General features: G+C 33.2%; 4 protein-coding genes across 9 annotated transcripts; 1 reads left to right on the top strand and 3 right to left on the bottom strand.

The window, feature by feature from the left end:
- Positions 1-1490: 1490 nt before the first annotated feature.
- LOC107935338 (protein DA1-related 2) lies at positions 1491-5125 on the top strand. 2 transcript variants are annotated; one of them, XM_016867912.2, is made up of 12 exons: positions 1491-1967; positions 2067-2233; positions 2727-2814; positions 2924-3050; positions 3226-3346; positions 3442-3525; positions 3607-3726; positions 3836-4048; positions 4135-4197; positions 4280-4395; positions 4472-4530; positions 4618-5125. In XM_016867912.2, the coding sequence occupies exons 1-12, from the start codon at positions 1892-1894 to the stop codon at positions 4941-4943; spliced, it is 1560 nt and encodes a 519-aa protein (XP_016723401.1). In that variant the 5' UTR covers positions 1491-1891; the 3' UTR covers positions 4944-5125. The 2 variants fall into 2 exon arrangements, with proteins under 2 accessions (XP_016723401.1, XP_040959669.1); XM_041103735.1 differs by having other exon boundaries at positions 1501-1967; positions 2064-2233.
- A 652-nt stretch (positions 5126-5777) lies between these two features.
- On the bottom strand, positions 5778-9986 carry LOC107935339 (mitochondrial substrate carrier family protein B). Of its 5 annotated transcripts, none has more exons than XM_041103736.1 (7): positions 9561-9986; positions 8737-8913; positions 8491-8640; positions 8077-8249; positions 7891-7958; positions 7713-7775; positions 5778-6359 (listed from the first exon to the last, which is right to left on the bottom strand). In XM_041103736.1, exons 1-7 carry the CDS (start codon positions 9786-9788, stop codon positions 6118-6120), a joined length of 1101 nt encoding a protein of 366 aa, XP_040959670.1. In that variant the 5' UTR covers positions 9789-9986; the 3' UTR covers positions 5778-6117. The 5 variants fall into 5 exon arrangements, 3 of the variants coding, with proteins under 3 accessions (XP_040959670.1, XP_040959671.1, XP_016723402.2); XR_005919961.1 differs by lacking the exon at positions 7713-7775 and adding an exon at positions 7215-7529 and having other exon boundaries at positions 6195-6359; XR_005919962.1 differs by lacking the exon at positions 7713-7775 and adding an exon at positions 7429-7529 and having other exon boundaries at positions 6239-6359.
- A 2155-nt stretch (positions 9987-12141) lies between these two features.
- LOC107935319 (disease resistance protein RPP8) lies at positions 12142-15674 on the bottom strand. Its single transcript, XM_016867889.2, has 3 exons — positions 15545-15674; positions 12537-15330; positions 12142-12450 (listed from the first exon to the last, which is right to left on the bottom strand). The coding sequence occupies exons 2-3, from the start codon at positions 15293-15295 to the stop codon at positions 12426-12428; spliced, it is 2784 nt and encodes a 927-aa protein (XP_016723378.2). The 5' UTR covers positions 15296-15330; positions 15545-15674; the 3' UTR covers positions 12142-12425.
- A 4169-nt stretch (positions 15675-19843) lies between these two features.
- On the bottom strand, positions 19844-22198 carry LOC107935298 (heparanase-like protein 2). The gene is made up of 8 exons (XM_041103734.1): positions 21947-22198; positions 21818-21854; positions 21522-21708; positions 21092-21444; positions 20821-21010; positions 20612-20737; positions 20433-20532; positions 19844-20356 (listed from the first exon to the last, which is right to left on the bottom strand). The coding sequence occupies exons 1-8, from the start codon at positions 22154-22156 to the stop codon at positions 20030-20032; spliced, it is 1530 nt and encodes a 509-aa protein (XP_040959668.1). The 5' UTR covers positions 22157-22198; the 3' UTR covers positions 19844-20029.
- Between the last annotated feature and the right edge of the window lie 1126 nt (positions 22199-23324).

Genomic DNA, 23324 nt, shown 5'->3' with positions numbered 1-23324 from the left:
ATATTTTGCTCCATGACTATGTAAAAACTATATTATGAAGGACTTAATTAAAAATTGGTTTAATCAATTGAACAAGTAAGTTTTTTTTTTAATATTTTATATGTGATTTTTTTGTTTAGGTAAATTTGAAGCTCTTTAATCTCTTCATTTTATATTAGGGTATGTTTGATAAACTAAAAGTTTAAGTGCTAAAAAATTACGTATTGAATTTTATTATGTTGTTTGATAAAAGTAAACGTTTATTTTAAAAATATTATTTATTATTTTTTTGATAAATTATAATAACAAGGTAAAGCCCAATCAACTAACATGACTAACGCGACTCGAACCCAAGCCATACTTGAGGTAGTGAACACCCTTAACCATCAGGCCAAAAATAAATATAATATTTTATATTATTTTAAATGGTCTTGGATGAAAAATAAATATAGTAATTTGAATATCTCATTTTTTTAACGCATAAAAATAACATGAATATAAAAAAAGGACAAATCTCAAAATTATATATTAACTTTGGTCTAACATGCAATTTTATACATGAAAATTTGATTTGATTTAATTCTCGTATATTATTAATAAAATTATTGATATATCATCATTTTTATGTTTATAGGTTGCATATTATATTTATCCAATATAAAAATAAATTGATGTATTTATTTATTTATTTAAATATGTATGATAGAATCAAAATTAAAGTTTCAAATGTACATTTATTTATTCAAATTGCACATTAAATTAAAGTTCATATATAACTTTGAGATTTATCCCAACAAAAAAGTTGGGTAAACTGCACTCAAGATCACTAAACTATTAATATGTTTACGTTTTAGTCACCCAACTTCAAAAAGTTAGAAAATGGTCACTGAACTATTCAAAATTTATCATTTAAGTCATTGAAATATTTGAAAGTTTTTATTTAAGTCGCTAGATTATTAAGTTTTATTTAAATGTTCGGCTAGCGAGCTTTAAGCAACAATTCGATGATTAGTATTGTGGATTAATACCCATCAACAAGTAAAAGAACATACATATATTGAAGTCGATTGGACGGTTAGTGTCAAAGATTGAAGGAAAAAGCTATTTATATTTTGGTTTGCAAATTCAAGACACTGAAAGTTGTTTCATGAAAAAGAACTAAAGTATAGAAGAGAAGGGGAATGAGAGCTTTCGGAACACAGAAGACCATACAATAGTTATTTTAATAGCCTAGTAACTTGAATTAAAACATCTGAATAGTTAATTGACTATTTTGTAACATTTTCAAGTTGAGTGACCAAAACATAAACTTACTAAGAGTTTTGTGACCTTGAATGCAATTTACCCTAATATTTAACACAGAAATATGACATGAGTACGAAAAAGAAGTTACAATGGCAATTATGTAAATGAAAAGAATTCGAGGGTCCTTTTCCATCAGATCGACCTTTTACCCGGCAAAAAAATTCCTTTCAAATAAATCCATCCATCTCACCATTAAAAAGAAAACCGCTAAAGCATAGCACCTGATCTGTAAAAACACATACAAAATTCCCTTCTCCCAGCTCTGATTACAAAAGAGATAACCTTTATTCATGGAAGACCTGCAATTTTCTAAACCGTTCACAGAGTTCCATTTTTTTTCTTCCATTATTAAATTTATATATCTTCTTTACTCAAATATTCCTTCCACTTTCTCAAGCCAAGAATCTCTTCTCTCCCTTCTCTGCCCCCTTTGCTTACTTTCTCCCCTTCAGATTCTTTCTTTTCTTTCCCTTCTTTTAACAATGGTTTCTCTCCTCTCCCTTCCTTGTTTTCTCTCTCACCCTTCTACTTTCCTCTCTCTCTCTCTCCCCCTCTCGTTTTCTTTCACAAATTTTGGTCTTTTTTTATTCAATAAAATATATACCCCATGGCTCCTCCACCGCCGCCGCCGCCTCCTCCTCCTCCCTCGGTTGTTAACCACCTCTCTCATCCTTGTATCTATGGTGGGTTGTTTTTTGTTTTTTGAGTTTTGGTTTGAATTCTTTGATATGACCCTTTTTTTTTGGTTTATGGTATTGAATTTTTTATTATGGAAAAAGCAGGGGACTTTAACAATTCATATCCGGAGAGAAAATCAAGGATTATGAAGTGGTTGAGTAAGCTTTTTAAGTCAAGTTCAAGTGGTCGTCATGGCGGCCGTAGTGGTGGTTATAATCCTCATTATCTAGGGGAAGAAAACATGGTTGTTCGTGCTCCGGTTAGGATGCCGGTAACTTTACTATCCTATATTGTTCTCTAAGTAATTTGGTTTACTTTCAAGCATATGAACATAATATTAGATTAAATTTTACATGAAAAAAGATGCCTATTGGGATTGAATTTTGTTGAGGGGAGGTGAGACTTGCTTTGGGAGCAGTCAGTGTGTCCCTACGATGGAGATATTGTGCCCGGGATATCTATGCTTGGTTTTATCTTTCCACTCCACGGAGAGCTCTTAACGGGTTCATAGAGTGGGAGCACCTCGCCTGCCAAGGGCAAATGTGAGCCTGTTGATGGCTCTTCGTGGAGTCGGGAGATAGACTAAACACAGACACTCCAAGCACAATTCTTTTCCCAAAGGACACACTTTGAAGTCTTTTCCCAAAGAAGTCCAACCTCCCCTCAACAAATTTGTAGACTTGTGTTAGAACATTGTGTTCCTTTGTTGGGGTTAGATGATTTAGGAATGTTTTTGAGATCAAGTTTTGGTTTTATGTCAATAGGATGAACGTCCTAGGTCAAAGAAGGAACAAGAAGAATTAGACCATGCAATTGCACTTTCTTTATCTGAGGGAATGGGAAAACCAAATGGTAAGTTTTTTGATAAATTTCATCCTACATGACCCTCATTAATCTTTAATTCTTTCTCCTTGTAACCTCTTGATCTTTCACATACTTATTTGGTGTTATGGTGTTTTAGGTTACAATGAATGGCGACGAGACAATAATTATGGTGGAGCTTTACCTAGGGGAGCTGATAATGGTGGCTTGAATTCATCTGCATATCCTCCTTATGGCAATATGCAGTACCATCCTGTTGGATATAGGTAAAAAAGCTTTAACTCATAGTTGTAAAGCAATGTGAGATTATGTAAAAACTGAGTTCTAAGATGCCTTCTCTTGTGCCGTCCCACAGCCAAATCCCGGTTACTTAATGGGGAAGGCATCTTGGAACCAAAACTTGTATCTGATTAATTTATAATTGATGCCTATGACTTGCAGAGTATGTGCTGGCTGTCATCGTGAGATCGGATATGGCAATTACTTGGGATGCATGGGAGCATATTTTCATCCCAATTGCTTCCGTTGCCATTCCTGTGGGTATCCGATTACCGAGCATGAGGTAGTTTGATTCATTTTTTGTGTGTTCAGCTTTTCAAATATCGTATTGCTCTTCATATAGCTCTAAGCTTGTGTGTTTTCTTGTGGTGATTCAAGTTTTCTTTATCAGGGAGGGATCCATATCACAAAACTTGCTTCAAAGAACTGACACATCCTAAATGTGATGTTTGTCTCCAATTTGTAAGAATCTTTTTTGGTCATATCATTTGAATTATTAGTTCTATGAGTGACATTCTTATTTCCGATTATGTTGAGTTTCAGATTCCGACAAATGGAGCCGGTTTAATAGAGTATAGATGCCATCCATTTTGGTCCCAAAAGTATTGTCCATCACATGAACATGATAACACAGCTCGTTGCTGTAGTTGTGAACGTTTGGAGGTATGGATTCTCGGAACTGTTTGATTAAATGTGTGTTAAAGCTTCAAATTTATTGTTCTGTTTTTCTCCTTGAAACCCTGTTTTTCTTCACAATTTTTGTCTCGTGAAGTCTTGGAATGTAAGATATTATTCGCTTGAAGATGGTCGGAGTTTATGCTTGGAATGCATGGAATCTGCAATCATGGACACTGGTGATTGCCAACCTCTATACCATGCCATTAGAGACTATTATGAAGGAATGAACATGAAACTAGACCAGCAAATTCCGATGCTTCTTGTTGAACGACAAGCACTTAATGAAGCTATTGTTGGAGAAAAGAATGTAACATTATGAACCCTTGTTCAATTTTTTACACTTTCGTATGTTTCATGGAATGGCTTTGATGTTTCAGTTTTGGTTCTTTCCAGGGATATCATCATATGCCTGAGACAAGGGGCTTATGTCTGTCTGAAGAACAGACAGTTACCAGTGTACGTCAACTGAACTAATTCCATGATTTTGCTTTGTTGATTGACATAAGTCTGACATTGATCTTCGTTTCATTTGTTGCAGATACTAAAGAGACCGCGAATAGGAGGCCGACAACTTATTGGCATGAGAACTCAACCTCAAAAGCTGACCAGGAAATGTGAAGTCACTGCCATTTTAGTTCTGTATGGTCTTCCAAGGTAATTCTTGCTTATGTTCTTTATGATTTAATTTATCTCTTGTTGTTCAGACAGTAATATTTGCCGGAATATGCAGACTGTTAACTGGGGCTATTCTTGCACACGAGTTAATGCACGGCTGGTTACGCCTCAAAGGTAGAATAAAACCGTAATCAATCCTCTTTCCTGCATGAAGTTTTTCAATATTCTTCCATTTTTATGTTGTGTTCTCCTATACTGCAGGTTATCGGAACCTGAACCCTGAGGTTGAGGAAGGAATCTGTCAAGTGTTATCATACATGTGGCTTGAGTCTGAAGTACTACCAGGATCGAGCAGTAGAGCATCTACATCAGCTGCTTCATCATCCTCTTCGTCGTCTAAGAAAGGAGGGAAATCTAATGTTGAAAACAAGCTTGGTGAATTCTTCATTCACCAGATTGCTCATGATGCTTCCCCTGCCTACGGTGGGGGGTTTCGAGCTGCCAATGCAGCCGTCAATAGATACGGTTTACGTCAAACCTTAGACCATATTCGTCTGACCGGGGAATTTCCCATTGTAAAAACCTGAGTGTTGAGTCAGCTTGTCAAACATATTGGAGGTCATGACAGAAGATTGAAACAACTTCTCCCCAAAATTTTCATGGGGTTTACATGATCAACACAAAGTTAAAGATTATGCTTTCTGGTTCAAAAGTAACTTGGTTTTAACATTTATTATTGTCTAATAAGATGAGTTTCTCTTTCTTTTTACCTTTGGCTCCTTGCTGTAACTTCCAATTGCATAAAAATGCTCAAGAACTTTCTTGGAAAATCATATTTCAAATTTATAGAGATCCAAGCTGCTTTTAAGTTTGCATACTGATTTTTTCTTCATCATCACAAGTTTTTGAACTTTGATTTATAATACTAACTGTCACTTCAACCGCGGTTATATCAGCAAATTGCATATCAATTTAGTTCAGGTGCCAATTAGGTTGCATTTCATCTTTTTATTAAAAATAGACAAATTAAGATCAAAGTATAAAAAATAGACAAAAATTAAGATCAAAGTACAAATTATCCTTTTTGTTAAAATGTTCATATGTTCATATTGTTCCGTTTATATTGTTAAAATCTAATGTGATTGATAGAATAATTAAACAGTAACACGTGACGTGCTAAACTTATCTAATACTAATATGAATTTGCCCGATCTTTTAAAAAGGAGAACAAAATGCATTATAACTCCTAATACAAATTCCTCCCATGGGACTTTTAACCACTGAGATCATAATTCTTCAAAGAGGACAATGATCTGAAAAGCACTACAATTTATGCACAAGTAAAGTTGCAGAATTTTCAGCACCTGCAACTTTTAAGATTATTGATAAAATTACAGCAGATATAATCCAAAGACTCATTGTAAGAGTTAAAAGATTACTAAAAATTTAAGTTATGAATGTAATGATACATGCCAATGATTTCTGCAATTAAGTAAAAACTCGAACCTGGGAAAAGGGTGTTCGTAGATGATCACCATCGATATTGAATCTTTAATGATGCAGACATCATAGGTTACACTTGAAATGTATGTCACCATCCATCTATATACATGGAAAAATGTATTTATCACAGTAGCATAACAAAATCTGCCACTGCAAAATGAGCTATGAAAGTTAAATTGTGTTGTGCTATCACATAAACCAATTCAACCAATCTGTAGTTTCAGTTGCGGTTTGAACGGTTGGATTTAAGAAAACGAACTATAATTTTGTGGTAACATCTGCTAAAAGGGTCTTCAATGTTTCATAGGTCATGAAACATATACCGACACCGGGTACCACTTTGTAATATTCAGGCAATATCCCTCTATATAAGCCACGAAAGCCTTCGGTCTGGAATATGTGTTTAAATGTGCCAAAAAGCCCTGTTTTGTAAACACGGGCTAGTCCACCAGCTCCCTCTAACTGTTTCCGTCGCCTAATGAGATCCAATGGAAATATTGCTGCATTTATAAAGAACACAAATGAAAGAGTCATGAATTACTTTATCTAACACATTAAAAGGCAGTTCATAGATGACAATTTAATATTGCATAGATCCAACACATTAAGAGGTTCTACTTAGAAACACAAACCAACCAAACAACGTAATCGCACAGAAATTTTCTCGATAAATATGCTAGTTTCAACTGCTAAAGTGAAAAAAATCCAAGCTATCAACAAACAGCATGCTATCACATATTTATAATTTAACATCGAAAACAAGCTTTCAAACGACGACTTCCCTGCCAACTAAGGAATCCTCAACTTGAATGCCAGAAACCGATAATTGAACATTTGATCATAAAAAGGAGAAAGCAATTAAATTGTGTTATGGTCAACATGATTTAGTAAGAAAGTCAACAAGAACTACCATTGGCAATGTAAGTAATATTAAACGTGGGTTTAGACTGACCCGAATAGGAATTACACTGAACCCCTTATAGATCTTTTGCAGCAAGTAAAAAAGATCTATGCAAAAGCTAGAAACCTGGTTACAACCTGAGTACCCCAAGGAAAACCTAAGAGATGAGAGATAAACACAACACCACAAAATGTGACCGAAACCATGTCAAGGCTGCACAATCTCACCCACAATTGTCTTTTTCATAAGGAATAATGGTTAGCTTCCATTAATAGAAGCTAGTAGTTTGACCCTGCTCACACGTTTGAATCACTATTTTGTTAGTAAAATATCTGTCCTATGTAAAATATTGAGCTTACTCCACATTTGGTACAAATTAATGGTGAGTTCCTGGAAAAAAGCACCAGCAACATCACAAGGACTTCGATCCACTAAGCCTAACCGAGAAGCATACCTCAAGGAGGATACCTCTCTCACACTGATATCTTGAGGAAGCAGTATTAGTTCACCTGAGAGTAGAGCATTACGGGACAAACTGCAATCCTTGGGGAGAAAAGTTGTTGAAAAAAACCCGTAATAGAGCGAAGTTATAACCAAGTTTGACATAAGAATAAATAACGGTAGAGAAGAGAAAAATGGCAAATTTCTTGTTGACTTCCTTACTAAACCTCTCATGCCATTACAAAAAACAACTCCGGTTTGGGTCACGGCTCTAGGATGCAATCTGGTTTAGATTCTTAATGCAGAGCCTGCACCGTAACCTGCTTCTCTGCACCAAAAGCATAGTAAACAGCTGAAAGTATTAACCTCTATAGTTAAATAATGACATTGTTAGATCAAATTAACTTTTAAGCATTTCAACCAAAAATGTTTCAGCCAAAACAGCATTACAAACGACAAGTTACGCAACATGATCTAGCAATATACAACTGAAAATAGAGAAAACATTTACCTAAAAGATAGTTATTCAGGAAAAATAGAACAATGCAGTGAAGTGGATCCACACAAGTGTAAACTATCTCGAAGGCAACATCAAATTAAGTGCTCGTTTGTTAAATAACCAAAAAAGAAGAAAATAATGAAAATAAATCACAGATTTCAGAAATTTGCAATGTATAAAGATTACTCACCTGTTGATGATGCAATCCCAGAAAGACTGCCACAAGTTAGACTGACCAGGACAGTGGAATCATGGGGCCTAATGTGAAGTTGATTAAAGAGAAAAGGAGAGAAAAGAATTGAGCTTAGAAAAGTAATGATTTATGAAATAATAATTAGAAGAAGACACTATTTATTGTTCTAAGATGATTAATTACCTGCGTGACTGCCAAAAAGACCTCAAGCTCTCATATACTGAAAAGCTAATTGCTATGCTGGGTCCAACACCTAAGAGAGTCGTTCCAAGTCCTTTGTATAGGCCTAAAACCCCCTCATCTTTGCAAATAGTTCGTAAAGCATGCCAAATGCCTCTGTAGTATGTATCATTTGTCTGTATATATAGAAGAAAAATAGAGATGCTTAAATATCACTCCTAGTTGTAAATAATGTAAATCAAGAAACCCTTTAAGACCCAAATGGAAGCATGTGCATGCATCTCCGTCATGTAAACTAGCCATTGGTGATACAAGTTCAGTCGATATCAGGAAAACAAAGAACAAACGAAAATGAAAAAAACTATTAACCTACGTAAAGCAATGAAAATTATTTTGTTAAGAGCATATGAATATGACCTGGGCTGCGAGACGTGTTCTAACAAGATCCAGTGGATATGTAGCAGATGCAGCAGTAATTCCTGCCAAGCCACCGGCTACAAAATGTATGCAAATGTCGGCACTCATACTCTTACCATGATTTTCCGATCCTGGAAGCATATATAGTAACTGAAACAAAGAATAATTATCAAAATGTTAGAAGAAAAATGCTGAAAAGAAACAGAGAACGTCAAAGAGTATGGTGTCTAGAATCTTAGTACCAACCTTCTTATACTGCTCATAGGCATAGAAATTTAAAGAAGAATACGGCAGACGATGTGCGATAGTGACAAGATTCCCTTTCCAGAAGGCTCTGAAACCTTCTTCACCAACAATACGTGATGCTTCACGCCATATACTAGCTTTTCTTAATGTGGCAGCATCAGAGTGCATACCTTGCACCTACAAGATATGACGACAAAAAACAAGGTTATCACAGGGTTGGCAATTCATGGAAAGGCAAAAACACGATACGATAAACTAGTTATGATAGCAAGCAAATGCCATGAAGATTGGATGACAGAATCTAAAACAAGGATTCAACAAATAAAGGATGGAGAATAACAACATTTTATCAGTATCCACGCATGAAAGGCTCATTGCATAGACATTATACATGGCACATCATATGGTTTAACCCAACTAATTTGAAATGCATAAGCTACCCTATCATATTATTGTTTCATACACAAAAGGTGAAGACAATATCGGTTTCCAGAATTCATAGACACTCATATCACCCTCAAAGATAATTTAACTCCATATTTGTAAAAACAATTTGTGCAATGACTTACAAATACAGAACCAAAGCATACCAAAAGGTAATCAGAGTTTTTGCTGCCCTATACACTTCCATCAATTGACAAAAATACATCAATATTTCCCAAAGTTACCATCTTTAATGCAAAATTCATCAAAATACTACCAAACCGTCATTTTTTTTCAATAAATTAAATCAAACCAAAATACAATTAACCCCAAAACCATCTCAAACACCCCCAAGCTATCTTTAAAAAAAGGTGAACAAAAATAGCTAAAAGAACCAAAACCTGAAAAAGAATGGTGAGACGAGCAAGAGGAGCAGTACAAGTCTTGCTTAAAGCACCAGCAACCCCACCAGCAAGCAACTGAGAGACAGTACCGATCTGGGTTTTTTGAGCTTGTAATAACTCTTGCTGTTGCTGCTTAAATTTCAAGCTTGTTGTTTCAACCCCACCATTTGTTCCCCCTCCTCCATGGCTTGAATTTACCACACCAACTCTTGCTTCCGTCTGCATATCTAAATGTAACCCAAAAATAGTTGCAAAATTTACCAAAGACTGCAAATCTATTAGGTAAAAAGAAACAGAGCTTCGGTTTTTTAGGAACAAAAATCAAAGCTTGAATTTAAAGATTTTTTCTTTATTTGTTGTTATTTTTCTTTACGCTTCTTAAAAAAGTTTCAGTCTTCGCTTTTTCTATTCTTTTTCCCCGAAAGGTTGAGTGAGACGATGTCGTTTTTAATGTTAATCAGTTACCACCATCTAAATCTACCGAACCGACTTCCCTCTTTGTTTACAGCCGTTGATCTATCTGACTTTTCTATCAAGTCAATATTTTCCTAAAACACCTCTTTTAAATAATTATTTCCTTATATATTTGTTTGATAGATTTTTTTTATTTTACTATTATAAGTATAAATACAATCATAAAGTAATATATAAAATCAACTACTATAAATACTATTTAATTGATAATTAAAATATGTGTTTATAAGAAAATCAATCACTATAAGTAGGAATGAAAGTGATAATCTAAAATATTTGAATATATATCAAAATAAATCTAGAAAAGATAAGTATACATTCGAATTGATAATTGAAATATATTTGGATCTTAATCGAAAGGGTTAAAAACTATTTAGAGCTTAAATTTTGTAATCATTCTCATATCGGGGTCTTAAATATTTTCTTTAATCTGAGTTAGGCCCCGAACTTTGACAATTATTTTCACCTTGAGGATTAAACTAGACAACTGTTCTTATATTATGGTTTGAACTTTTTTTCTAAGTTAGTCCTTAAACTTGGCAGTTATTCTCATAATAAGGTTTGAACTTGGTAATTGTTCCTACATTGGGATTTGAGCTTTAGGCATTCTACGTATTAACTCGGATAAAAAAAAGTTCAAACCTAAATCTAGAAAAAGTTATCAAGTTTAGCGCCTAACTTGGACAAAAAAATTTAGGTCCCAATGTGAGAATAATTGTCAAGTTCAAAGCTTAACTTGGATAAAAAAAAATTAGGCCCCAATGTGAGAAAAATTACTAAATTCAGGCCCCAAAAATGATTTAACCCTTATCAAAATAAATCAAGATAGGGTAAATGTAGGACATATTTAAGGCAAATCGATACAAGTTACAATTTAGAATAGCGAATGTTAATAACAAGATTTGAACCTTAGTTTTTAAGGTACTGATAAAAGATTTAGTCACTGTTCTTTATGTCATTAATATATCACTTGATAAAACGAGGTATCATCTATAATTATTTAATTCAGTTTGATATCACGTGTGATGTTTACTTTATTTTTAAATCGACATAAAACGCTTAGATTGTATAAAATAAATAATTATCTATCTTCTCTTCAAAAACTACCTCCATTTAAAAACTATAATTCTTTTAAAAGTATTTCTTAAAAAACTAATTATATATTTTAAAAATTATTCACTATCTTATAAAAATTAATAAAATAAATCTAAAACATGTCTAATTTTGATAAAAAAAACCTTTTCAAATAATAAAAATAAATATTACTAATATTTATCAAAATAAATACCACTCAGAGGGTGGTATCATGGTAACGGTTGTAGGTGGTTTTTGCTTCTATAGGATATACTGGAACGAATATGCTTTCAGTTTGGAATTTTCCTTTTCCACCACGTGCGGCAATTCCATTTAACGTTGGATTTTAAGGTCGGTTAATATTGTTTCCAATCAGATGCTTCCACGTGTGTCCCTCGCCGGAAACACCGTTGTTTTTTGTTTCTCACGCGATAGCACCGCCCCTATTGTATACTTTTCTTCACCTATAGGAAGATCAGCTGCGGAAGTGATTATCTTTACTCTCTTGCAATCGCCAGTTTATTCATAGGAAATTTAATTTAATTTTTTGTTAATGAAAATAAGAAAAGGATTTTGTACCCCTTCAATTTAAGTTTGAGTTATTTTATTATAAATTGTAAAGCTTATTATTATTATGAAATAAAATATATTTTAAAATTTTTATATTAATTAGACAAAAAAATCAAGAAATTAAAAATCGATCCGAATAGATACTATTTGGATGGTTTTAGTTCAGAAGTTAAAAAATTGGCATTAATAAAACTAAACTTGATTCTATTTTTATTTAATTTTAAATTTTTATGATGTAATATGTAAAAAAATATTTCTAAAATAAACTATATAATTGATTTTTTTATTTACTTGGAATATTAATTTTTAAAAAATATTTATGAAAAAACTTTAAAACTTTATAATAAAGTCTAATATACAAAATTATAATAGGCCTAAAAGCTTGTTTTATTATCTAAAATTATCTCTCTCAAAATTATTGGGGAAAGACGAAACGGATAAAGAAAACTTGGAGGAGCGTCCCATGTTGATCATTCTAAAAACACTAATCAATTACACTGACATGATTGTGACTTATGAATTCAATTACTATTTCAATCATGGCTCATAGTAAACATTCAATGCACTTTGAATTGAAACAGTTGATTAAATCTCAATCAAAAGATGACCCACACACCATGATTACATGCAAAGCAAACTGTTTATAAAGACACTCAAATCACCCACCATTATCAATTTCATGGAGCTGTGGTGGTTCTTCCAACAAAGCAGCTGCCTATCTCGGCTATGTGCATCCCAATTCGCTTAGTGCCTTACGAAGAGTGAGTTCCTTCATCAAGAAGAAAATGGAGTACACATATCATCATCATCATTTTTCTATACTAGTAATAATGGAAATTATGAATTAATAATTACCGGATTTGGATGGAGGGAATGTGGCGCACTTTATAGAAATCTTCTCCTTTTGTTCCATTTTTCACTTGAATCTTCTCTTCTAGTGACCTCCTCATGTCTGTTAGTTTTAATTCTTGGAGAGTGGTAATATACCTTAGCCCTTCTGGAATCATTTTCAAGTTGTAAATGTCATTGAAATACAAACTTCGAAGACGTGGCATTGCGCCTTCTTCTATCTCCCACTCCTTCAACTCTCGTAGAGAAATCATTTCAAGAGAATCAAGTTGAGGAAACCCATGGATAGAGCAAACCATTTTAGCCCCCACATAAGCATTATCCCTTAATCTAAGAATCCTCAAACAAGGCAGCTTTTTCAATACTCCCATTGGATCATGAATCATCTTAGAGGAACACAATGTTAACTTGACAATGGTTGGCGGAAGAAATTTCGAAACATGATGGCTCGGACATAGATCTTCTTTTATCTCTCCTCTTAATTCTAGTTTAGAAAGGTGATGACATTGAGAAAGGAGTTCCAAATCTGAAGAAGATATTGAGATTGGACCCAAATAAAACTCCATGTACAATGACCTAAGACGATGCAATTTAATCAGCAACATTAAGATAGGCTTCACATCTTTCCGTCTATTAAATACTAATCCTAAACGTTGAATATTAGTCAACCTAAGCACCATATTGTTTTCAATTAACTTCCTGTCCACCACTATATACTTCAACGTTTGAACATTGTTTGAACAAAACCTCGACCGCCATTGCAATGCTTCTTTCATCCACGACTTAGAGCCTCGAGCATATAGTAAAATATGTCTTAAACGTTCTAACTTGAATAAAACATTAGGAATTACTAATTTTGACCCCCATTGGAGATATAGAGTGTGTAAACTCTTCAACTGGCCAATGGTGTGGGGTAAGATGATTTGATTACCTTGCATCTTCAGGTACCTCAAATGATGGAGATTACCAATTTCAGATGAAACATGCCATTTGTCGACATCCCTTCTCACAAGATTCAACACCCTTAAAAACTTGAAGTTTTTGCATTCTGAAATGTGGAGTTTTATCAATTCCGCATTCTGAAATAGCAACAAAGAACGTAGCTTTAGATGTTCTCCTTTCAAAGAAACATGCCTTTTCCTAGGATGAATAGCAATTCTTCGTAGCATAAATTTCTCCAATGTCACGTTAAATTCAGTCAATGGTGGCTGAATAATTTCCAAGAATTTCTCCTCTCTTGCTTTCTCTATACATAAGTTCCTCAAGAGGTCATGCATCCGACATGTTTTCACATTTATTCCTGTATAGTCCCGCTTAACAACTTGAACCAAACTTCTATTTATGAGCTCTTCTAAGAATTGTTCGCCTATATCCTCCATTAATATTTCGGTGCTTTCTAATGATGGTGGAATGAAACCTTCAGCAATCCATAATTGAATAAGTTCCTTCTTTGATATCTCCCAATCTTCTGGATAATGACTAAGATATAGAAAGCATGGCTTTAAATGATAAGGCAAATCGTTGTAGCTTAAAGCCAAAATTCCATGCACTGCATCATATTGATGATCATGTTGGAACCCTCTTAAGTGTCCATTGAAGATATTTCTGTGAACCATCTCCCACTGGACCAATGAGTGTTTTGTTGCTAGCAAGCCCCCCAACACAACAATTGCTAGAGGCAAGCCCCCACATTTCTTCACCATCTGTCTCCCGAATTTCTCAAATTCTTCCAAGCAGGCATGAGAACCTATCTTGTTTCGAGGGAATGCTTTGCTTCTAAAAAGCTTCCAACTTTCATCATCTGTAAGAAATGGGAGCTCTATCGGAGAGTTGCAAGGATCAGCAACTATAGCTACATTCTTATTGCGTGTTGTGAACAAAAATTTGCTTCCTTTTTTTCCTCGTGGAAAAGCGGGTTTAAGAATATCCCAATCTTCACTTCTCCAGATATCATCGAAGACTATCAAATACTGCTTTTCTTTCAAAACATTTGAAAGTCTTTTAACCAATTGATTCTCATTTAGATTATCAATTGATGCTCTTTCATGTTGAACTTTCATCAGGACATCAAGCAAAACTTCTCTTGGCTTACATTGTTGAGATATAGAAACCCAAGCTAAGCAATCGAAATGTCGTCTCACATAAATGTGTTTATATACTGTTCTGGCTAGAGTAGTCTTTCCGATGCCCCCCATGCCAACTATTGAGACGACGGCGTGGGGTCTGTCATCTTCAGTCATCAATTGGGCTAGGACATCCTTGATGCTAACCCCCAAGCTAATAACATCCTCTTCCTCAACATGCGAGAATGTCCTCCTTAACCGTTGTTGCACCCTAGAAATAGAGCTAGACCCCTCTCCTTCACCGGATATCTCATAGGCCGGAAGACTCTTGGAAATGTTTTTAAGCTTAATCTGGATTACTTTGACCTGCACCCCTATTTTGTGCAAATGAAAAGGCTTGGTGAAAATGGAGGTGAATCTCTTGACGATTCCTTGAAATCCTCCTTGATGTGCACATTCAAGAATGAAGGAGTCGATAACATCTTCAGCATCGTAAGCAAGATCTCTGATCTCCGACACCCGATTGCAGAAACGCTCGTCTTGGTCTGGGTTACGATCAGCGTCCTTCAAGAAGCACTCCATACGCTTCAGTTCAGCCTTTAGGCTCTCAACTTGATCTTTCACATCTTTGAGAAAAACTGCTTCATGGATGAGCAAATCTGAAATTCTTTCCACAGCTAAGGACACAATAGCACCTGCCATATCTCAAACTGATTGATGAACTCTGAAAAACAATCCTGGAAATTGAGAGAGTTTCAGCAACAGTGGATGTTGTGAATTCTCATGAAAGACTAAATAAGCACTTTGAATTCATACGGTAAATTAATATCAACCAACACATCACCCACCATTATTAGATTATGAAGGAAAAAAACTATGATCAATCAGACAAAACATTGGATAACTAAACTTCATTAATGAAAATCTGTAGAATCTGATCAAATTACTAACCAATCACTTCATCAATGAAAACTGGTTCAACAGCTACAGGACACAACAATAGCATCTGCCATTTCTTCTGTTGGTCGAAAATTCTGAATTGATAACTATTTTGAATACCCACAAGTATATGTAGAAAATTGCACAAATTTATGTAGAAAATTCTGACTTGATAAGTATCTCAAGTCCCACAACTATTTGAAGACCCAAAAGTCATCGCTCACGGTTTATAGCATCCAATAAAGAAACGTCAATATTGATAATTATTTGGTTAAAATATGTTATAAGTCCTTGCATTCTTTGAAAACTTAGAATTTTGTCTTTATATTTTTATTTGTAAAAATTTGGTCTCTTTATTTTTTAGATTTTAAAATTCAAGTCTAAATATTAACATTATTGTTTTTTCTGTTAACTTGAAGTTCATTATGATATTTTTTTTTAGTTGCATGACTACCACGTGTGTATTTTTTTATTTTAAAATATCACATCAATAAATTTAATAAAAAAATTTAACGTAAACTTGAACTTTGAAAATTAAAAAACATATGAACTAAATGTCTAAAAATAAAAACATAGAGTCTCGAAATATGAGTAGGCTTGCCAAAGCTTGAAAAATGAGATTGGACAAAAAATGTAAGCTCATCTTATCCTTCGAGGTACGGTTGTTCAAACGGTTAACCAAACCAAACTAGTATTAACCGAATTAGTCGAAATTTTTAATCCTTTAACCGTTAATTGAACTAAATTTTTTTCAAAAAAAATTAACCGAACTGAAATATTTTGGTTAATTCAGTCGGTTAACCGAAATTTATATGTTTTGTTTTTTTTTGTTAAAACAAGTATAAAACATATATAATTCTTTTATAATGTTCATTTGACTGAATTAACCAAATTAACCGAATTAATTAAATTAGTAAAAGCCTAATACATATAATATATAATATTATTTATTAAAATTTTTTAATTACCCGATTTCAAATCGAATTAACTATTAACCAAAATTTCAAAAAATCTTTAACTGACCTCCGACCAAACTAGATCGGTTAACTGACCAATTAATCGAATTAGATCGGTTTGGTCGAATAATTGCTAGAATTTATACTTTCACTTCAATCGGAAAAAACCAATTTTATGTCGAGTTGAACTAGGCTTAAATTACTCTATTTTATATAGGGTTGGACTTGAACAAAATATCAAGCCCATTATTCGGATTAGGCTGAGACTATGCTTAAAAACTCCTTATCTAGGTTCGACCCCAGTTCGATCTGACCATACGTCTTCTAGAAAAATTAAAATGCTTGAAACAATTTATATTAATAATTAGATATATTTTATAAATAAAATAATTATTTATTTAAAGGAAGAAGTATTGCAGTTCTAGGCAGTCCAACAATCAAGCAAATTGGGAGAATTTTAGCAATAACACAAATTCTTCAGAATTTGCATAAAAGATTAAAGAAGCACTTTGAATTGAAATAGTTGATTAAATGGTCTCAATGAAGACATCATCATCTACCACCATAATTACATGCAAATTAAGGAACCATTTGTAAAGAGAATCAAAGTAAGCAGATTACTAAGGAAAACGCAGAATCTAGAAACGATGGTGGATAAATAATCTTCATCAATGGAAATCTATCATCTTCAACCTCACATTATGTAGTATTTGATTTCTTAAAAGAGCACACACACTCGCTTGAAGGAGGTGAATATCAATCATCCCCTTTGTTGTTCTTGCTTGGTTGATCAAACAAAGCAGCAGCCAATCTCGACCAAGTGCATTTCAGTGTCGATCATTAGATTACATTCATCAAGAAGAAAATGGTATATACATATGATCATCATTTTTTCTATACTAGTTAGTAATAATTGAATATATGAAATGGAAATCATGAAATAATAATTACCTCTGTCACATCGATGGAGGGAATGTAGCATACTTTATAGCAATCCTCTCCTTTCTATTAATAACCTCTTCATTCCTTTTAATTTTAAGTCTTAGAGAGTAATAATATACCTCAACTCGAGTGGCAATATCTCCAAATTTAAAATGCCATACAAAAGTAAACTCCGGACAGGTGGCATTGCACCTTTTTCTATCTCCCACTCAACTCAAGTAGAAAGCACATTTCAAGAAAATCAAGTTAAGAAAACCCACTGATAGAGCAAATCATTTTACTCCCCATATATGCTTTAAAATATAAGTTGAGAATCCTCAAACGAGGCAACTTTACAAAGTTAACTTGACAATGCTTGATGGAAGGAATTTCAAAATATGATGGCTTAAACTCGAATCTTCTTTTTATCTTCACTTTTAACTCTACTTTAGAGAGGCAATGATGGCTTAAACTCGAATCTTCTTTTATCTTCACTTTTAACTCTAGTTTAGAGAGGCAATGACACCTCAAAAGGGGTTTCAAGTTTGGATATGATATTGGGACTATATCCACAAGCTCAATGTACAATGACCCAAGGGGATGCAATTCGGTCAACGTCATTAGGATAGGCTTTACACCTTTTAATCTCTTAAATGCTATTCCTAAACACTGACTATTAGCCAATCTAAGTAACTCATTATTTTCAATAAACATCTTGTCCACCATTATATACTTCAAAGTTTCAATATTTTTTGAACAAAACCTCGGCTGCCAATGCAATGCCCTATTCATCCTCGACTTAAAACGCCAAGTAGATAATACAATATGCCTTAAACGTTGTAATTTGAATAAAACATTAGGAATCACTAACCTTCAATCCATTTAGCTTCAAATACCTCAAATGAAGGAGATGCCACTCACCGATATTTTCTCTCACAAGATTCAACGCCCTTAAAAATTTGAAGATTTGCATTTTGACAAGTGGAGTGTTATCAATTCCTCGTTCTGAAATAGCAACAAAGAACGCAACTTCGGATGTTCTCCCTGCAAACAAACATCCCTTTTGCAAGGATGAATAACAATTCTTCGTAACATAGATTCCCCCAATGACACATTACATTCAGTTAATGGTGCCTGAAGAATTTCCAAGAATTTCTCCTCTCTTGCTTTTTGTATGCACAAGTCCCTCAAGAGATCATATATCCTGCATGTTTTCACATTTCTTCCTGTATAATCTCGCCTGGCAACCTGAACCAAACTTCTACCTATTAGCTCTTCTAGGTAGAATTCACCCACATTCTCCATCAACATTTCTTTGCTTTCCAATGATGCTAAAATGAAACCTTCAGCAATCCATAATCGAATGAGTACCTTCTTTGATATCTCCCAATCTTCTGGATAATGACCGAGATATAAAAAGCATGGTTTTAAATGATAAGGTAAATCATTGTAGCTTAAAGCCAAAATTCGATTCACTCTACCATATTGATCGTCTTCTTGTTGAAGCCCTTTTTAAGTGTCCACATGAGAGATGCTTTTGTGAACCATCTCCCACTTAGCCAATGAGTCTTTTGTTGCTAGCAAGCCTCTCAACACAACAATTGCTAGAGGTAGACGTCCGCAGTATTTCACCATTTCTCTTCCAAGATTCTCAAAATTTAGGGCTCATATATTAGACCCTATTGAGTTTAAGTAATAATGAATTACACCATACCAAATCCATATACAAGTTTAATCCAAATTAAACAGACTCAACTCGATTACAAACACTCGTAACATCTAAATTCATGAAAACAAAAATTATTAGTTGATGAGAAAGACAAAGGGACATGATTTTATTCATACGATTTCATAAATTAACAAAACCAATCAATTCATATAAAAAATATATATTACAATAAAAATAAAAAAAATATATAAATATCTTAGGGTGGGTTTGGATGAGCGGTGTATTTATTTGCGATTAGTGTAAAAATAAAGATGAAGGTGAAATTAAATACTATAACAATATTGTAGCATGAGACAGAAAATAAAATAATCGTAGTGCATCTTACCGACTATCTAAACCTAGTGGTATAGAAAGCTGCAATAATTAAGCAGATAAGGCTCGTTTAGTAAGCAAAAAACAATCTTTATTTATTAATTTTATTTATTTATTTAAGAAAAGTTTGCTTTCATTTACTGTTTATTTATTAATTTTAAAAAAAAATTGTAAAAAAGACAATGTAAAGACAAGGCAAAATAAATTCTCTAGGTGCTAGACGATGTAGGCAAAAGCAGCAAGTTGTCTTAATGAAGGCTTTGTAGACTATACAGTGCTGTAAATATGTATACTCATAATTTTTATTCCAAACTTTTGCTTAAAATCTTCGATGAAATTATTATTAAACATAATTATGAGTTAAATTAAAAAAGAAAAAAATGAATAATAAAATAATAAAAAGAATAATTTATTTTAATCAGAAAGAACAAATTAAAAAATAAAAAATAAAAAAAATGAATATGATAACCTAAATTGACCTAATGAACAATATCAATAAATCGTTCCTCACAAACCAAAAATCTTAAATTGGCCTAATGAATAAAATCAATAAATTTTGCTCCAAAAAGAAATAAAATCCTAAGAACATGCAGGTGCATTGAAATCTCTTATGGTTACAAATGCGATTGAATGAGCAGCGATGCTAATAGGTTTCAAACCATCCACAAGCTTCGGCTTCAAATTTGGTATCTCCAACGAGTCTGAAAGTTCTAGTGGTGTTCCGTTCAACAATACGACACTGCTTAAGATGTTTCCATCTTTTGGAGTCAAATGATACTCTTCTCGCTCTTTATGTCCTTTAAATTCAAAACTTGGACTCCCACCATTTAAATTTAGATCATGGAAAAGATCAATTTCAAAAGAGGTATTTTTTGATAAGTTGATGAAAACGAAAGAAATCCCGGGCTGCAACCAAACAAAAATTTTATAAATAAAAAATTAAATTAAAATTAATTGAGTCAGCCAAAATAATAAAAACTACCTCCTTCTTGGCACAATGAGAGTATACACGCAAATATGGAGAACCCTTATGTGTGACAGAAAGAACTTTACTCCCCATAACTTTATGCCACAAAAGCGCACTGCAAAAGATATTTTAATAAATACAATTAAAACAAATGAAATTAACAACAAATATGGTGGAAAATATATGAAAGTTACCCGTAATAATCTGGATTAGGAATGAATGTGGTAGTATTAAGAAGAGCATAATTTCCCCCAGTCAAAGCTTGTCTGCAATAAACTTTGTGGTTATAAATTGATGTCATTCCCAATTGGTCCAAGTACCTGTTGGAGTCATAAGTTAATTATTAGATTTTAATAGGGCCTTAAAAATAATCAACTAATAAAAGATTTAAAAAAACACTTACCAAAAGCCAAATGCAAATGTATACGACACTAATTGACCACCACTATTATAAGCTCCGCCTGATTCACTAACCCATGCCCCAGACCATGGTGCAAATTTGTCAATAGCATTTGAAACATCTTTAAATGTTTGAGCAATTTGAGTCAAGAAAAATGGATCTTGGACACGGTGAACCACATCAGGGTTATTACCTACATTAATCATCAATAAAATTAAACAAATCATGGCAAAACAATAAATTAATTTTTTTTAATTGATATATAGATAGATACCAGGTCCAAGATTATAAATATGATGTGTAACACCATCAATAACATCATGTCCTGAAGCATCCAAAAAAGTATCGAACCACTTCTTGTCATAGAAACCTCCCGGGCCTAAAACTTTAGGTTGAGTTTTAGGATTTGGATACATCTCTTTTACAAGATTTTTAAGTGTTGCCATATCTTTTGCATATTGTTTAGCTTCAATCTTAGCACTAACTCCTGATCCACACAATTCATTTCCTAAAAAAACGAAAAGAACATTAGCATTATGTGAATACCAATCACCAACCCAAAGAGTCTTTTCAATTTCAGACTCTTTTCTTCCAATAAGAGCATTTAAACCAAATGTAACTTTGGCTCTGCAACATAAAGATAACATTAATAGTTCATATCATAAATATTATTTAAAAATAACATATATGTCATAAATTTATACCGAGTTTGATTGAAAAACTCATTGAGTTCATCCCATCTCTTCATGTCAAGACATCCAATGGAGAAACCAAATAAGAAGTCCTTGTCTTGTTTTTGGAATGGTTGGCAATTCTCAACATTATTTCGAACGTTGTACACCACTTGATCTTGCAACGAACCTCCAACTCTAATTCTCAAAGGATTAAATGCTGAAACCATAAATTACTCACCAACATTAATTAGCATGTTAGAAGCTGCTCATATAAATAAAAAAAAATTAGTAAACAAAACATTCATTAGAATAACTCTAATACTCACCTTTTACAGCCTTTTCAAGAATCTTGTTCTTCAAATCCTATAAATAGAATTTATAATACAAATTAATAAACATCTAAGTAAATAAACAGTCTTTAATCAATATATACTCAAAATATAAAATAAAATTACCAAATTAAAAAGTCCAGCTTGACCCCACGGACATTGATCGTAATCACACTTGTTTGTAGGCCACCAATCAAGGGTAACGCAAATAAAATCTTCATCGGTTTGAGCAATGGAAGTTGCTCCTTCAACCACAACTTCAACTTTTTCGGCCTTTGAGACCAAAAGACATGACAAAAACACAACAAAAAACGTTATACTTTTGAAATTCATCATTAAAAAAAAAACTTGAATAAATTGATATGATAAAAATCAAATGAATCAATTGACTATTTATAGATCAATAATACACTTGAAAGTGAACTTAAATAGGTTAGAGTTAAGATTAAATTGAATCAATTAAAAGATTTATTTGTATTATAACTCTCTAAAGCAATAAATAATATCTGTAATTTGATTAAGGTGAAAGTATTTTGATGTGTTATAGGTTTGATTATTTTAACTAAAATTATCCTAACATCGTAAGCTTTTAATTGAGTTTGTATTTTATTTTAATTAAAATTGTCCAAATATGATAGAGTTTTAGTTGGGTTTTTCTTTTATCATAGAGTTTTAGTTGAATTTTATGGATGAGAAAAAGTTAAAATTGATTAGGGAAACTACCGGAGGGAGATTAAGGGTGATTGTTAAGTCAAATAAAAATATATTGATTGTGAGATTCAAACCCATGTCCACATGTACCAGCCGAGCTAAACCAGCTATGCTATGCCTTGATTCAGAAAACGTGAATAATTTATTCCTTGGATTCTTTTCCACTCTTGCTTATTTTCAACAAGAAAGATCCCATTGGGTGACCAACTAGGCAGTTTTCTCAAATATATATTTAGATATGCATAACCAAAGACAACTAAGGGCAGTTGAAGTATAGATTTTTGAGGGATCAAAAGTTAATTTTACTATCATACTAATGGGTAAAGTATTGAAATAGTCACTAAACTATTGCCCGTGTTTTGTTTTGGCCACTGAACTTTTAATTTTTTCTATTAATCACTAAACTATTCGAAATCAAATTTTTTGGTCACCCTCTGTTTGAAAAATGTTTAACCTTTGCTTACCGAACAAGGTTTTTAGTGCTGTAGATACTTCTATTTTGGGTTTGTTTCTGCAGTTTCTCAGTGTAGAGAGCCAGAATGGAACAAGGTAGTGTTTCCAGGCAGACTGGTAGCAGTGAAGACATTTGCTGTTTAGTGTTTACTAGAACAGCTTTATGTTTGTTAATATTCCTTTCAAGTTAGAAATGCTACTATATAATGTAGGGCTTCCTCATTGGGCATAGTAATGCATAGATGTTGCTCAAACTGCATCAACTTATAATATTATGACTTCTATTTCAAGTTCATTGCATTTTATAAGTTTTCATGCTTTTCGTTTTCCTTCACGTGGT

Source organism: Gossypium hirsutum, chromosome D10, assembly GCF_007990345.1.
Source record: "Gossypium hirsutum isolate 1008001.06 chromosome D10, Gossypium_hirsutum_v2.1, whole genome shotgun sequence".
In the NCBI taxonomy this organism is placed as follows: Eukaryota; Viridiplantae; Streptophyta; class Magnoliopsida; order Malvales; family Malvaceae; genus Gossypium; species Gossypium hirsutum.
The sequence above is the reverse complement of the archived record's forward strand: the minus strand, read 5'-3'. Positions and strand labels throughout refer to the sequence as shown.